This window comes from Oryctolagus cuniculus, chromosome X (genome assembly GCF_964237555.1).
Source record: "Oryctolagus cuniculus chromosome X, mOryCun1.1, whole genome shotgun sequence".
In the NCBI taxonomy this organism is placed as follows: Eukaryota; Metazoa; Chordata; class Mammalia; order Lagomorpha; family Leporidae; genus Oryctolagus; species Oryctolagus cuniculus.
Genome location: NC_091453.1, coordinates 108,028,581 through 108,045,232, shown reverse-complemented (window position 1 = coordinate 108,045,232; position 16,652 = coordinate 108,028,581). Strand labels below are relative to the sequence as shown.

Here is a 16,652-nt window from a genome sequence, read left to right as displayed (position 1 = left end):
GACCCATCACCACTGCCTCCCAGAGTGTGCATTAATAGGGAGCTGCAGTCCGGAGCTGGGACTAGGCACCAAACCCAGGCTCTCTGATACGGGAGGCAAACATACCAAGCACCATCCGAACCACTTCGCCGAACATCCACCCCAGCCAAAATAAACTTCTCATCTCTTAATTCCATTCTCCATGAACTTTTTGAAGTACCTCATATATGTGTATGTTTATAATGTGCAAATTATATATAAAAGCCCCTCTTTTTTACGCGTCTGTGTTTATATGTGTGTGTGGCACATGCACTTTTGTGTGGTCTGAAAAACCCTTCCAATTCAGCTTCCTATTAATGTGCCAAGGAAAGCAGGGAAGATGGACTAAGTACCTGGAATCCTGCCACCCACGTGGGAGACCCAGACGGAGTTCCAGACTCCTGGCTTTGGCTTGGCCAAGCCCCAGCCAATGTGGCCATTTGGGGAGTGAACCAGTAGATGGAAGATTTGTCTGCTTCTCTCTCTCTCTTGCTCTGCCTTTCAAATAAATAAATAAATCTCCAATGAGGCTGGCAATGTGCCGCAGTAGTAGTAGTAATCCTCCAGCTGTAGCACCGGCATCCCATATAGATGCCGGTTCCTATCCTGGCTGCTCCACTTCTGATCCAGCTCTCTGCTATGGCCTGGGAAAGCAGTGGAAGATGGCCCAAGCGCTTGGGACCCTGCACCCACATGGGAGACCCGGAAGACGCACCTGGCTCCTGGCTTCAGATTGGCCCAGCTCCGGCCATTTGGAGAGTAAACCAGCAGATGGAAGACCTTTCTCTCTGTCTCGGCCTCTTACTGTCTGTAAATCTAGCTCTCAAACAAATAAATCAAATCTTTAGAAGAAGAAGAAGAAGAAGGAGAAGAAGAAGAAAATTGCATTAAAGCCATTATTCTCCTGAGCCAGCATTTGAAAATGTGTTAAAAATGCAGATTCTCAGGCCCACTCAGCCCTACTGAATCTGAAACTCTGGGGGTGAGGCCAAGACTGTTTTTTCTTATAAAAAGATTTCTTAAAAAAATATGTTATTTTAAGATTTATTATCTCCTGGATGGCGCCATGGCTTAATAGGCTAATCCTCCACCTAGCAGTGCCGGCACACCGGGTTCTAGTCCTGGTCGGGGCGCCGGATTCTGTTCCGGTTGCCCCTCTTCCAGGCCAGCTCTCTGCTGTGGCCCAGGAAGGCAGTGGAGGATGGCCCAAGTGCTTGGGCCCTGCACCCCATGGGAGACCAGGAGAAGTACCTGGCTCCTGGCTTTGGATCAGCGCGGTGCACCGGCCGCAGAGTGCCAGCCATGGCGGCCATTGGAGGGTGAACCAACGGCAAAGGAAGACCTTTCTCTCTGTCTCTCTCTCTCACTATCCACTCTGCCTGTCCAAAAAAAAAAAAAAAAGATTTATTATCTCCTACTGCTTTCCCAGGCACATTAGTAGGGAGCTGGATTGGAAGTAGAACAGCAAGGACTTGAACCAGCACCCATATGGGATATCGACAATAGCAGGCTGGGGCTTTAAGACACTGCACCACAGCGCGGTGGCCCCAAGACTGTGTTTTAACAAGCCCTCTCTGATGCATTCTTAAGATTGAACATGGGCTTATAAATGGCCACCGGGGAAACAAAAGTGCACTTTAGATGCATGTATCAAATTCAACCAGGTTCTAAGCAACTGAACTCAGCTTCCTGAAGCATGTACCTAACAACAAGACTTGTTCTCAGGCAGGCAACCGGAAGACTGAATCTCAGTGACACAGCTTTTCTGAGCCTTCCTAGGAGAGACATCTGCAAGGGGCCCTCTCAGGCTGTCAAAACATCCTGCCCTACAATATTTGCCTCCAACTCTGCACCTTGCTCTCCACTCCCTCACTTAAAACACTAACCTTTCCCATCTGTGCTCTCACCTTAACTGAGTAAATAAGCTTCGAACCACTCTTCTCCCCAACGCTCTCTTCTTGGTATCCAAGATGAGAATAGGAGGCAAAAGGTTAGTTCTAATGTACCCGGGCAAATGGTTATACAACCTAGCATACGAGTGCCTCTCCTGAGCCCATCTCTCCTGATTCAGCAACACTGCCTCCCTTTGGCACATCCTTGGAAAATGGAAAATTCCACAGCCTGAATGGAGTCTACCCTGCTTCTGCTCCTGCCCCCAGTGATAACCTCCAGTCTACAGGACCAAGAACAAGCTTGTCAGCAGCATTAGGCTGGAGGAGGGGGCTCTATTTTAAACTGAATGACAAGAATGGGCTCTCTTCTCAACTGAATGGCAGCTATTAACAATTTTTTGCTTTTTTATTCCTGTCCTTCCACATCCTCAATAAATTGAGTTCCAAAGAATAAGAAAGAGTGGAACAGCATACCGTATTTGATTTAGGATGTAAGCTGCCATGAAACAAAATGTCAGAAACAGCCTCAATGTGTGGCAACACCCCTGAAAGTATGCTGGGCTCCTCAAAGAGCTCCCCTGCCCTCCCCATTTCAATGGATGATGAGCATCTTGCTTGATTAAAAGCAATCGTAATAGTAGCAGAATTATTTCTTAAGCAAGTGCTGAATTAAGCCAAAATTACTCCGGCTTAGGAAGAAGTAGAAATTTAACATCAAGCTATGGAGGGAGAAAATGTGTGATTAGAGTCAATTATATCTTCTGTCAGACAGGATACCTGGTTAATGCCCCAATGCCTCCAAACAAAGTCCTTGAAGCATCAGTAAAGAGAGGGCCTGGCGAGACACCAGGTACTTGAGAGTTGTCTGGTGACTCGCTTGTTGTCAGGGGGAGGGACCAGTTCAAGACCAGGGGGAGGTCTGCACAGGGACTGCTGCCTTCAGAGAGCTGGAGAGACAGCAGGCTCAGGACTGAAAAAGAGGAGGACTTCTTAATGACCCACAGGATGGCCAGCTGCCAGCCCGGACTGCCGGCAGTGGCCAGAATTGCACTGTAGCTCTGAACCCACAGCTGCTCAGCGCCTGGCCCATGAGAATTTGAGCTGGAGAGCCGGCATGACCTGGTAAGTGGAAGTCCTGCCACTTCCAGACATGGAGCCCTCTTTCTCATTCGGAGTGATCCTTGCTGTGCTGGCCTCCCTCATCATTGCTGCCAATGCACTAGTGGCCCTGGCTGTGCTGCTGTTGATCCACAGGAGTGACGGTGTCGGTCTCTGCTTCACCTTGAATCTGGCTGTGGCTGACACCTTGATTGGCGTGGCCATCTCTGGCCTGGTCTCAGACCAGGTCTCCAACTCTGCTCGGTCCACACAGAAGACGTTGTGCAGCCTTCGGATGGCATTTGTCACTTCCTCTGCAGCTGCCTCTGTCCTCACGGTCATGCTGATTGCCTTTGACAGGTACCTTGCCATCAAGCAGCCCCTCCGCTACTTCCAGATCATGAGTGGGCTCGTGGCTGGGGCATGCATTGCCGGGCTGTGGCTGTTGTCTTACTTCATTGGCTTCCTCCCACTCGGAGTCCCCGTATTCCAGCAGACCACCTACCAGGGGCCCTGCAGCTTCTTTGCTGTGTTTCACCCTCGCTTCGTGCTGACCCTCTTCTGCGTTGGCTTCTTCCCAGCCCAGCTCCTCTTTGTCTTCTTCTACTGTGACATGCTCAAGGTTGCCTTCATGCACAGCCAGCAAATCCGAAAGATGGAACATGCAGGAGCCATGGCTGGAGCTTACCGGCCTCCAAGGACTCCCAGTGACTTCAAGGCCGTCCGCACTGTGTCTGTTCTCATTGGGAGCTTCACTCTGTCCTGGGCTCCCTTCTTCATCACTGGCATCGTGCAAGTGGCCTGCCAGGAGTGCCAGCTCTACCTAGCACTGGAACGGTACCTGTGGCTGCTTGGTGTGGGCAACTCCTTGCTCAACCCACTCATCTATGCCTATTGGCAGAAGGAAGTGCGACAGCAGCTCTACCAGATGGCCCTGGGAGTGAAGAAGGGGCTCACTGCGTTCCTCTTCCTCCTTGTCTCAGCCAAGAATGGAGGCCCAGAAAGGCCCAGAGAAACTTCTTGTCACATCGTCACTATCTCCCACTCAGAGCTTGATGGCTAAGATGGTAAGGGCATTAGAAGTTTCAAAGTGCCTCTCCCCTCTCCCCTCTGGGACTCAAGGAGGAGATCGGATGGAGCCAAGGGGAATGAGAGAGCACTCGCTTCAGGCAATCTGCCAGCCCGCTTCCCCGCCCTGCATCCCCTGACCCTCAGCCTGAGGGGCAACTGAGGTAGGGTCCTAACCTTCTTGCCCCATCCCTTTCCCCACTGCAAATTGCCACTGCTCCCTGTCCTTTTTGAAATTGCCCTGTATCTCCTGTGCAGGTACACTTATCTAAAGCAAGAAATGTACTGCTAAAAACGTGCTATATACCAAATCCTATTCTGATAAAAACACGGCAGCACCGCGCAGCAGAAATTATAATGCAAGCCACAGGCATAATTTCAAATGTTCTCGTAGTCATGTTAAAAAGGTAAAAAGAAACAGTGAAAAGTAATGCTTTATTAACCCTATATATATATATGTACAAAATATTACTTTAACATGTAATCAAAATTATTAGTGTTGTTCATACCAAGTCTTTGAAATGTGATATATATTTTACCTTACAGAATATTTCAATTTAAACTAAGCATATTTTAAATGCTTGATAGCCATATGTGGCTAGTGGCTACCATACTGGACAGCACAGCACTAGAGAAGTAAGGTTCTGTTCTTCAGTGTTTACTATTGTGATTTACTCAAGTAATTGCTTTGGTAAAATGAAGGGCTCCTGTACCTCCTGCCCCTCCTGATGTAAATCAGAGATTTCATAGCGTGAGTTTGTATATAATTCCAGAATCTCAATTGGAATCTAAAGTGTGTGTTTTCCCACACATCATAGTGTTCCAAATAGGATTTCTTCTTTTTTTTTAATATTTATTTGAAACTCAAAGTTACAGTCAAAGAGGGAGAGACAGAGAGATCGTCCATTCTTCCATCCACTTGTTCACTCCCCAGATGGCCGCAATGGCCAGGGCTGGCTAGGATGAAGCTAGGAACCAGAAGCCAGGAGATTCTCTCAGTCTCCCACGCGCATGGCAGGGGCCTGAACAGTTGGGCCATCTTTGGCTGCTTTTCCCAGGCCATTAGTAAAGAGCTGGATCAGTAGTGGAGCAGCCAGGACTCGAACTGGAGCCCATGTGAGATGCCAGCATCACAGGAACAGCTTTACATGCTGTGCCACAACGCTGCCCCCCACCCCAATAGAGTTCCTTTCGGATATAGCCTATCTTGTGATTATTTCTGCTATTATGCCCCCCCAATTTACCACCTTTTAAATCTCCTGGTGCTTCTTCCCCTTAGTTGTTTCATATGTCACATGTAGCTTTTTGCTGAAGACAATGAAGCATGAATTCTGACAGTGGGAGGGAGGAAAGAGGGAAAAGAGGTAGGTGCCACGGCAGGTGCTGCCAAGCTCTGCAGACTGGACCCTCTTTGCTCCTCAGACCTAGACCTTCTTTCATTTACTCCTAATGTGCATTTTCTGAGAGACTCAGTTGCACAAGATGAGGGCGTCAAGATGGCACAAAGGACCGACTGAAGAGCAGGTACCTCATCCTCCTTTCTACGGAATACCGATAATGTCAATGTTGGCAGCTGGGAATTATGCTTAGGTTCCCCCTGAACAACCCTGGCAGGAAGAATTCAAGAACAGAAACGGGGAAGAAACCACGCTCTGCCTTCCTGTGTTTCCCTGTAACTCTTTTCTCAACCTTTAGTCTCCACAGTGGAGTGCCATGGAGTTTGGCTCTCAAGTACCAAAAGATTACCTCTCCAGAAAGCTTCTGAGTTGACAACAAAAGATAGCAAGAAGAAAGTAAAACCGTGTGTATAAATTTGTCTGAGATTTGGTGCTGAACCAACACTGGAAAGCTAATCTCTCAATATCTTTAAAAAGTTGGTCTGAGAATGCATTTGAGTTTACTGTGTAATGGCTAATTCCAAGAGGCCCTTGCAAACGTTCCTTCAAATCTCAAATTATAATGTTCAGAACCTGGATGGAATCCAGCCATCTTCCTCTTAAAACGATGTCACCACACCATGAATTTTCACACTTGGCTTTCCTTAATTCCCTTTGAGTCTTAGATTAGCCTCCAGCTTTTGTTCATCAGCTGTCCAAAGGATAATAGCCATCCCTTTGAGTTTCTTTACTCTTGAAAATTCCTTTCTCCCTATGTTCACCCTCTGTCTTCAGCCCAACTGGCCTGTTTCCCACTGACCTATTCTACTGCAGTTGCTCTGTTTACCAGGCCAGCCCAGAGGAAGAAGGTACTTGCTTTCACCACAGCAGGCTTTATGTTCCTACAACAGAAGAACTTCTTAGCTCCTGAGTGGATAATGGAACCCAAGATGCCTTGCAGGGTTTAGCATCCATCAAGGAACAATTATGCCAGAAATACAAGAAGGCACATTCTTGGATTGGGTTAATGAGACCCTGGGAACTAGGTAAAATACAAACAACTGTATTTTGGACAAAATTGAAAGCAGGCTCAAGCCAACATGCTCCATATTGGTGATTCAAGGCTTCACTCCTGGACTTGTTGCAAAGGATGGATCTTGCCCAGGTAATACAAGTAAAGTGGAATGGAACTTAGCCAAATTTCATCATTCCATGTTGTAAATGTGTATCCCATCATGTGTATCATATATATATAATTACCCATCAAAAATTAAAATTAACAAATTTTTCCAAGAAAGGTACAGGAGAAATGCAGGAGTGGAGGGGTGGCTAGGTGATCACTGTGTTACTAGGTTTGGTCTGAGAAACCCTGCTGTCCCCTAGCATCAGACGTGTGGTGGGAAAACCACAGGCTGTGAAGTACAACAGATCATGTTCACGTTATGATTCATGTATTTAAATTCTCAAAGCTATATTCCTTATTTATAAAACCAAGCTAATAATACTGCCTTCCATGGTTATGGTGAGCATTAACTCAGATAATACATGTGAAAATGCCTAATAAAATATAGCACATTGTTAGTGTTCAGAAAAAAAATTTCTCTTCCTCTTTCTTAAAAATGCTAAAAATAAAACAGCCAGTTGACCTGCTTAAGGGAGTCTATATATTCAGATATTATTAACTACAGGATCAGAGCAATTTGGCTCAGACCTGTGAATTCTCTGAATATAATTTCTCAAAATGAATAATGAGAGATGTGACTCAGGTTGAAAAAGATAACTAGTAAATCAAATACCTTAGCAGGATAAAGACAGAGCAGATAGAAACAAGGCACTGGCACTAGGATCATACACTTGGGTTTAACAGTAACTGCAATTAAGCACTCTGTGTTTAATAAGCTGCCAAGAGCAAAAATACAGAATGCTATGCAAAAGTCTAATGGCTTTCTTTGACATACATTGCTTCACAGATAAAGGAATACACTGGAGAGGAAACATTGAGATTTCACTCATGCATCCAATGTTGTCTCCTGATGGATTTGCAAAGAAGCCAGATTCTGTTCAGCAATTTAATCAAAACATCAAAAAAAAACTGAGATCTTGTATGATGCAATGCAGGTCAATCAGTCTCTCTGACTGTTTTCATGAACAGATTATTGTGAATTTGTTACATAAATTGTGACATGCCCAAGTTTTACATGGATTTCTTGGGGAGCTCGAGTTATGCATATATCACACTTTAGTTTCAGAGGATTACTGTCAAGAATATAGAATACATAACCCTTTGTCAAGGAGTGCTTTGAATGATTTCACAATTTTTAGAAGCAAGCTGCCCTGATCTACCAACACTATCCTGCTTGTCCTCATGACAAGTATGCTCATCTCTGAGAGTTGGTCAACAAGAGTTAGTCTCGGGATACCTTCTACCTAGACAGAGAGACTAAACTGGTTCAAATAGGAATTGAAGTTATGATCTTGGTTTTGTTCTCAACATACTCTCCCTAGCCATACCAATAGGGATCAGTGAAAATGGCAGACACAAAAAACACTGCAAGGACACACACAGAGTAAGAGGAAACATGATGTCAGTAGCTGGGCAGCAAGAGCAGTAAAGGGTCCAAGAGCAGACCACAGCTCCTTGTCTACTATCAGCCACTCAATTTTATGATTCCTTGAGTACCTTCCATGTCATCCTTCAAACTGATGACCTGTCTGGAAATATTGTCTTTGAATTAATGAGTCTTTGTAATTTCTGCCATCTTATAAACTCAATGACGGTGTCTACAAATGTCAATTGTCATTCGTTTGTCCCTCCATCCACCTACCTATCCCACAAATGTTTATTAGGAATTGGGTGCTAAATTGACCTAGTTTTGCTGGGATTTCTTCTAGAGATATATATCGATGTGTAAATCATGTTTATTATTCTGATTTTAAAAGCAACTTGTTTTAGAATTTTTTGAAAATGTGGAAAATCATAAAGGTGCCCACAATTACACCACCCAGAGATGACCTGTAACTCTCCTTCATCTGTTTTTTTTTTTTTACTTAACATTGTGTATTTTCCTGTTGTTAAGTCTTCAAAAACATAGCTTGTAATTGGTTGCATGTTTGTTAACAAATGTATACTATTTGAACCATTTCCTTATAGATGTGCTAAAATTTAGATCATTTCCAATTTCCCACTGTTGCAATACCACTATAAATACCCTTCTGTATAACTCTTTGACATGTCTCTGTTCAGTTCCTTGGGATAAATTCTCCAGAGCAGTATTACTAGATCAAAGGGCATTAAACATTGGTAAGAAGTTTGATTCATACTTCTGCCAGCATTTCTCAAAGTGTAATGTTTCCCCGGGATATCTGCTAAGAGAAATCATAAGTGACCCGTAAATGAACAAACCTCACTAATCTCAAAGAAATAAAGACATGTAGCTTCCGGAAAGCATCAGCCATACCAAGAGAGTTAACCAGCTGTTGTTGTTGTTTTGTGTATCACAAAAGGAAGCCCTTTGACATATCCTACTGCTAGGGTTAATCTGCCTCCTGCACATTCAGAAACCTGGACTAAGAACAAGCCCATCCGACAGCAGTATGTGGGATCCAGATGGTGATTTCAGTGTCTTCACTCTGAAACTTTTGGAGGTAGCTGCTTTGTGCTAAGCAGGCAAGTGAATCAGAAAACAGTTTCTCACAGAGCTTAGGAGACCATTCTTGCGATGCAGCTGAAGCCGTGAAGCTGAAAGGGAAAGATGTGCTTCCCTTAATGGATCACACGTGGCAGGGTAAAGGGCATGAGAGCTTAACATGCTGCTACCCAGCCATATGGTCACTGGATTTATAAGCTGTTGAGACCATAATCAGCCACCAGGCTCAAGGAGCCCTCTCGTGAGGAGTCCTAGAAACCACCAATGCAGTGCTAAGGGTCTAAGAGTCTGTTCTAATGCGCAAAGTGGTTCCTGTGGCTTTCAAAACCACTTCTACACATGAGGCAGGCAGGATTTATTTGCTCCCAAGCACAGGAGGGCCAAATATAATCACACAGGGCCAAGGGCCTGAGGGGATTTCCTCATCTAGTTAGGTTTGCTCCCATTTGGTGCATGTTGCCCAACAATTCCATGATTGAATCATATTTCCCAGTTACTGTAATAAATCCCTATCAGTTCCAATTCTGTCTCAGTTGTATTGACATTAAGGCACTAAAAAGCTGATAAACATGCTGAGAGAACAGTCATAGGCCCAGTAAAAGGCCATGCTGTTCAGAAAACTGTTCAGTGTACTTTTTCCACCCATAGTATTTGTGTGGCTTTATCCACTGAACCACTCAACAAACATGAAAGCACTTCCTATAGAAAAGCAAATGGGTATCAGTTACATCTCAGAGGAGATTTTTTTATAGGTGAGAAAACTAAACCAAGATATTATAGCTCAATGTCTATGAGAGTTGTTTCAAATGTGGAAAACAGACTCATAATCTAAACATTTCTTATTCAAAATTCCAGCCAGCACCTTAAGATGACCAGGTCCCTTAGAAATCTCACACAGTGCATGGTGGTGAATTGTTTTTCTTTTTATTAAATAAATAGGAGACACAAGGATGTATGAAGAGTACTTATAGTAAAGCATAGCCCATAATACAACCACATTCTGAGGCTGAGACACTGAGTATAGAGAAGAAATACCCCTTACAGCAAGACTTTAGAAATTAAGATTGTCGAGGAATAGCTGTTCCTGAGAGAACAAAGAAATTTGTTAAGAAAAACAGGTAATACCCTAACAGACCTAGGCTGACAAAAAATATTATCCCTTAAATAATATGCCTTAGTGAATAATAGAAAAGAATTATTCATAATTGGTCCTTAATAGCTTAATCATTCTTCCCATGCATTTGTTTACAACAAAACATTTCTTTGCATAGAAGTCTAGCCACATGTCCAAATTACTAAATGTCAAACTAGCAGCATCTGTAGAAATAACTGCATGTTCTTCACAAATGATCTAACATCCAACAGGAACAAGTTCATGTTTCGTAGTGCCATCTTCTGACAGCAAGATCCCTTGAACCCTGCTGTGCCACCCCCTGCTGAATTGTGCTCAATTAGACTGGAGGAAAAGGGGGTGGGATAGTGATAAAGAAAGACCAAAAAAGGGAAGGGAGAGAAGCAGCAGAAAGGGGAAAATGATATATGTACAGCCACAGGTCTCCAGGAAAATAAGCTAAACCCAGCACTACAGTTAAGTGTTAAAGAGTGGCCAACCACAAAGCTACTGACCTTCTTTCTCTAGGGTGCTATAAAGCTAGGGGAATTAATGAAATCAATATGCTTTACTGCATACCTGCCATAAACTGTCAGAGACTCGGAACAAGGTTAAATCAGTGCACCTTTGGCATAGTTGACTCTAAGCATGAGCCATAAGCCAGACTGCAAAGGCTAGAACCTGGATCTGTCACTTTCTAAGGGGGAAAGTATTTCTCATCTGAGAAACAAGAACAGTACTTACTTCACAGGAGTGGTTATAAGGACGTCGATGGTCTTGCACACACAACACACTAGAACCCAGCACATAATAAAAGCCATGTCAGTCTCAGCTACTATTATCTGAGTTGTCTCATTCTCCAGATATTAAAAAGGGGGGAAGGGCTGGCACTGTGGCATAGAGGGTAAAGGCAGCAACTGCAGTGCCGGCATCCCATACGGGCGCCAGTTCTAGTCCTGGCTGCTCCTCTTCAGATCCAGCTCTCTGCTATGGTCTGGGAAAGCAGTCGAAGATGGCCCAAGTCCTTGGGCCCCTGAACCCACATGGGAGATGAAGAAAAAAGCTCCTGGCTTCGGATTGGCACATTGCAGCCATTTGGGGAGTGAACCAGTGGATGGAAGACCTCTCTCTCTCTCTCTCTCTCTCTCTCTCTCTAATTCTGCCTTTTGAACAAATAAATAAATCTTTAAAAAAACATAAACAATGAGACACCACTTCACACCTATTATAAGGGCCAAAATCCAAAGCACTGACACACTACAAGGGGGAGAGAATGTAGAGCAAGAGGAACTCTCATTCATTGCTGCTGAGAACGCAAAGAGGTACAGCCACTTTGGAAGACGGTTGAGCAGTTCCTCACAGAACTAAACATACTCTTATCATACCACTCAGTGATCATACTCCTTGGTATACATCTAAATGAGCTGAAAACTTATGTCAACACAAAAACGTGACCACAAATGTTTATAGCATGTTTATTCATAATTACAAAAACTTGGAAGCAACCAAGATGTTTTCCAGTATGGGACTGGGTAAATAAATTGTGGTTATAGTCAGACAATGGACTATTATTCAGCACTAAAAAGAAATGAGCTATAAAGGCATGAAGGAACCTTAAATCCAAAGCCTTAAGTGGACGAATCCAATCTGAACAACCACTATGCGATTCCAATTATATGACACTCTGGAAAGGTCAAAATCACAGAGAAACCGAAAGGCTCAGTGGTTGCCAGGGTTTAGAGAGGATGGGGGAATGAACAGGAGGAATACAGAGAATATTTAGGGCATTGAAACTATTTGGCATGATTCTATAATGATAGATACATGTCATTTTACATCAGTAAACCTGTATAATGCCTGATTATATAGGAGCATCTACCCTTCTTTGATTCAGCTCAAATGTCACCCCACTTTATATTTGACAACTACTCTAGGTAAGGCTACTCATCCTCTGTGCTCCCACAGCACTTTGTTCCTCTCTCACAGAGTACTTAGAACCGACACTGCAGTTATTAGTTACAGATCTGCTCTCCTGCTATGATGTCAACTCGGAAACAGAGACTACCTCATGCTGGTTTTTATATTCCCAGGTTCGAAGATATAATAGACACATAATAAATGATTGCTCAACAAAGGAATTAACTGATAAACATGAACTATTCATTCCACAAATATTTGAGGGCATATAAGGTATAGGCACTATCTTAAGTGTTAGAAAGTAGTCAGAACATTTTGCCCATAATACGATTAGGACTCTGAACATAGGATTTTTTTTAAGCATTTTATGTGTAGAAACTTCCAAATGAGTCACTTGTTTATTTCTTCATACTTAGGAAAGAACTGCTTGCCTGATGTCTAGAAGTGGGTGACATTATGACAATGTATGGCAGAGGGAAGGCAAAATTTTCTTAATCTTCTCATAAATATGTGCTTTAAAGAGACCAATCTTACTTTCACAGTCCCCTTCTCTTTTTCATTTTCTGTAGAATGTAACTTAAAGAACTGGCAAAGGAGAAAATAGTAAATGAAGACAAAGTCAAAATGATGCCAATAAATACTTTAATGAGAACTGAGGTCCACAACATACATGGCAATAACTGCCCTGGCCTATGCCTTCTGCTCTAGCCCAAGTTTGGGGCTCACCAACTCCATTTAACCCACATTTGGAAAGAAGGCAATTTTGAATGTCACCCATCAGTATCCATCTTCACAGAAGATACCAATCTGGGGCCAGAATTTCAATGTTAACAATTCCTCTGTGGGAGAAGTTAACATGGTAACACAAACACATACACAACTTTGGACCATCCTATTGTTCTTCTATCAGGAGGTCCTTGGGAGACCAGTGGTTCAGTAAACTCTTACAGTTTTGTCAAAATACATTAGAACACAGAGAAAGAAAACAGTAGAAAGGCTGGAAGGGCTGGGCTCACGTGGGACTCAGTCCTCAGATTTGAAGCCTCTTGAGCTGCTCGTATGTAATAAAAAACTGAAGAGTAAGTCATGGAAGATCACCGGGCTGATTCCAAGAGCTAAACCCAGTTCTACAATTGAACACTGCATTTCTCTTAAACGAAGGTACTTAGCCTGTGCTATTCTAACTTACACTTACATTATAGTCCTTTTAAACACACTTGTCAAATCAAGAAGCATGCATTAAGTGCCTACCATGTGTCCATTATTACTGTAGGCATTTGGCAATATAAACAGATTAAAACTTGAATACAGCCCTCAAGGGCAGACAGGGCACTCACAAAAATCCCTAAGAACATCAATGACAACATATAATTCAGTGCTAGAGTAACTGTTACATATATTAGCTGATCAAAGCAATTCCAAAGAGGGAGAGAGACATGATCTCCCTCAGCCTACAGACCCCAGAGAATTACTTTTGGACCCTACAATACTTACACTACACCTAGCATTCCATCCATGGCTCTAGGCACAGGAGGCACTCTAACACAGCTAAAGGAGGGAGATTCACTCATGAGGAAAGAGCCCTATTTTACTGTGGATTCTTTCACTCTATGAATATTTTCTGTCCGGTTATTACTTCCCCGCTATTTTGGTCCTTTAGTTAGGGGCAGGAAAGCCCGACCACTTCAGCATGGCATTCCTGTGGGCATCTCTCATCAGGATTTCTAAAAACATTATCACCCCTTCCAGATTGGGTGTGCTTCTTGTTTTCGTTTTAAAAAGGAAAGTTTGGCCCATGCTTTCCTATTCCTCTCTAGTTTGTATTAGCCTTCAACTGAAAGCTGTTCCTCTACTTAGTTCCATCCTCAATGCTCACCACTGCAATGCCCGGATTTCTCACTTGACTAAAACACCATAATAATCAAAATTTCCTTCCCATAGCTTAGAATTACCTGGGAGCTTTAAGGATTTCCTTTCAATCTCATGTTACTAAAAGGATACAATGATGTTCCAGGGTCCAAGTCGAAGCCAGTTTGGCCAAAATCCTTTATAGAGTGCAAAAAACCCTTCATGTTTCCACATCTGAGGGAAAGATATAACCAAAAACAGAGTGAATTCCCCTTTCTCTTTATATTTGACAATCCTTCACCTCTCACCCCAGCAACTTATGGCTCCATGAATGGCTCTTTTTAAAAAAAAAAATCATATGTAATTTAAATTCACCTACCCACTTACTCAACAAATATTTACTAAGCACCTACCATATGCAAGGCACTCTTCTGGGAATTTAACAGTAAACAAAACAGAGGAAGCGGCTGTGAAAGCAAGCCTCCAAGATAGCCCTCCATGAACCCTCTGACCTGTTACTCATGCCTTTCTGTAGCCCCTATTCCACGATGTTTCAGGAGATGTTTCAGGATTCGTCTGTATCATCAATAGAGTTTGGTAATAGTTAACATGTATCATCTCCATTCACTGCTAGGTTATAAAAGGTACTTTACATATAATAAGGCATCTGCCTTATTCTTTCTTGTATGTCATAAAGACAGGTATATGTGGTAAGGATCTGAGGCCTCTGGAAAAGTCATGGGAGTGATCTGTGAAGCAAATACCCTAGCCCCAGTCAAGCCCTTAGAGGACTGCATCCCTAGCTGACATGTGAACTACAACCTCATGACAGATGCTAAGCCTGATTCACCCAGCTGAGCTGCTTCTCAAATTCCCAACCCAGAGAAGCTGCAAAATAATGTGTGTTGTTTCAAGGCACTGAATTTTGGGGGTACTTTGTAACACAGCAATAGCTAAATCTAGCCTCTGCCCTCATGGAGGGCATATTCTAGAGTAGTTGACAAATAAACACACAAATTGATATGTGTTGCATGCAGAAACGATAAGCACTCAAAACCAAAGCAGGGTAAGGGAATAGGGAGTTGGTCAAGTCACTAGCCTTCCCTCGGTCTCTTTCATTATTGTAAATTGTGTAGCACACTGTGGCCTACTTCATGTGAATGCTTTGACGATTACATGAGGAACAATGCAAACCGCTCTGAGTTGTGCTTCCCTGTTTTATACACATCAATTGAGTGGTTATGATAATTAAATGACAAATTATGCATAGCAAAGGTCATAAGCTGGTGGCATGTGCAATTCAGCCAGCAGAAACTGTTCTTATTAACACACAAATATCTATTAAGTAACTACAATGTGTGAGGCATTGTGTTAGACACCTTTTTCCATTTCCTCTAGTGAAGTGAAATCTACTATATTCTTACTGAATGGATATGTTTGGACAAGACAATAATATGAGAAGCCAGGTTTGTAAACATCCCTCTTCCCATCTTGTAGTCTAACAACAGCAGAGATAATAAGGGCATTACTTATGGAAGCACTGAGGTAATATGCTTATCTCCCGACAATGGATCTTCAGCAAGTGCTAAAGAACTCAGACCAAAACTGATGCTGGAAAACTGTGAAAATCACCCAAAGTCCAGGTGCAGATGACCTAGAATCATAGGCAGTTAAATAATAGGGTACCTCAGAGACACAATCTGCTCCCATCATCTCTTACCTGCACTGCCACAATAGACTAACCGATCTAAAATCCACACCTACAAGCCAGAACAACTTTTTTTTTTTTTGACAGGCAGAGTGGATATTGAGAGAGAGAGACAGAGAGAAAGGTCTTCCTTTGCCGTTGGTTCACCCTCCAATGACCACCACAGTTAGCGCGCTGCGGCCGGCGCACCGTGCTGATCCGATGGCAGGAGCCAGGTGCTTCTCCTGGTCTCCCATGGGGTGCAGGGCCCAAGCACTTGGGCCATCCTCCACTGCCTTCCCTGGCCACAGCAGATAGCTGGCCTGGAAGAGGGGCAACTGGGACAGAATCCGGCGCCCCGACCAGGACTAGAACCTGGTGTGCTGGCACCGCTAGGTGGAGGATTAGCCTAGTGAGCCGAGGCGCTGGCTAAAGAACAACTTTTTAAAATTCCAAACATGGTTGTGTCACTCTCCTGCTTAACAATCTCAAATGGCTTCCTGATGGATTTCATTATAATTGCAAATTCTCGGCGATGATCTACAGGATCCCATCTGATTTAGCTCCTGCCTCTCTCCAGTTTGATTTCCTGCTTTCTCCTTCACCACGTTCAGCCACACTAGCCTTCTTTCTAACCTTTGCACACACCTCACACATTCCCTTTACTCCCCACTCAGGCCTTTTGTAACCTGCTCCCTTTCTGTGAAATGCTTTTCTCTCAGTTCTTCTTGTGGCCACCTGCTTCTCATCACTCGGATCTCAGCTCCAAGTTCCTCATAGGCTTTCCCTTACTCCCCTAGCTGAAGCAGTTATGCACCACCAAGTCACTATTTTCAATATGCTATTATTTTATTCATGGCATGGGTTCTACCTAAAATTATACTGATTATTATGTGTGGGTTTATTGTCCATCTCCCTCAGCTAGAATGTTATCTCCAAGGCAGCAAGGGTGTGGGCCGGCCTCATGGTTCAGTGGGTTAAGCCACCTGC

The 16,652-nt window shown here is 43.5% G+C and overlaps 2 protein-coding genes across 5 annotated transcripts in view; one reads left to right on the top strand and one right to left on the bottom strand.

Moving 5' to 3' along the window:
* Window positions 1-2,926: 2,926 nt before the first annotated feature.
* Window positions 2,927-4,218, top strand: GPR119 (G protein-coupled receptor 119). The gene has a single exon (XM_002720293.3). The coding sequence runs from the start codon at window positions 3,061-3,063 to the stop codon at window positions 4,069-4,071; it is 1,011 nt and encodes a 336-aa protein (XP_002720339.1). The 5' UTR covers window positions 2,927-3,060; the 3' UTR covers window positions 4,072-4,218.
* Window positions 4,219-12,752: 8,534 nt separating this feature from the next.
* SLC25A14 (solute carrier family 25 member 14) overlaps window positions 12,753-16,652 on the bottom strand; it is a 44,741-nt gene continuing 40,841 nt past the window's right edge. For all 4 annotated transcript variants that reach the window (XM_008273187.4, XM_002720292.5, XM_008273188.4 and 1 more), the window contains 2 exons: window positions 14,129-14,209; window positions 12,753-13,199 (listed from right to left, as the gene is read on the bottom strand). In XM_008273187.4, the coding sequence (XP_008271409.1) occupies window positions 13,158-13,199; window positions 14,129-14,209 (123 nt within the window). In that variant the 3' untranslated portion in view covers window positions 12,753-13,157. The remainder of the gene's footprint in view (window positions 13,200-14,128; window positions 14,210-16,652) is intronic.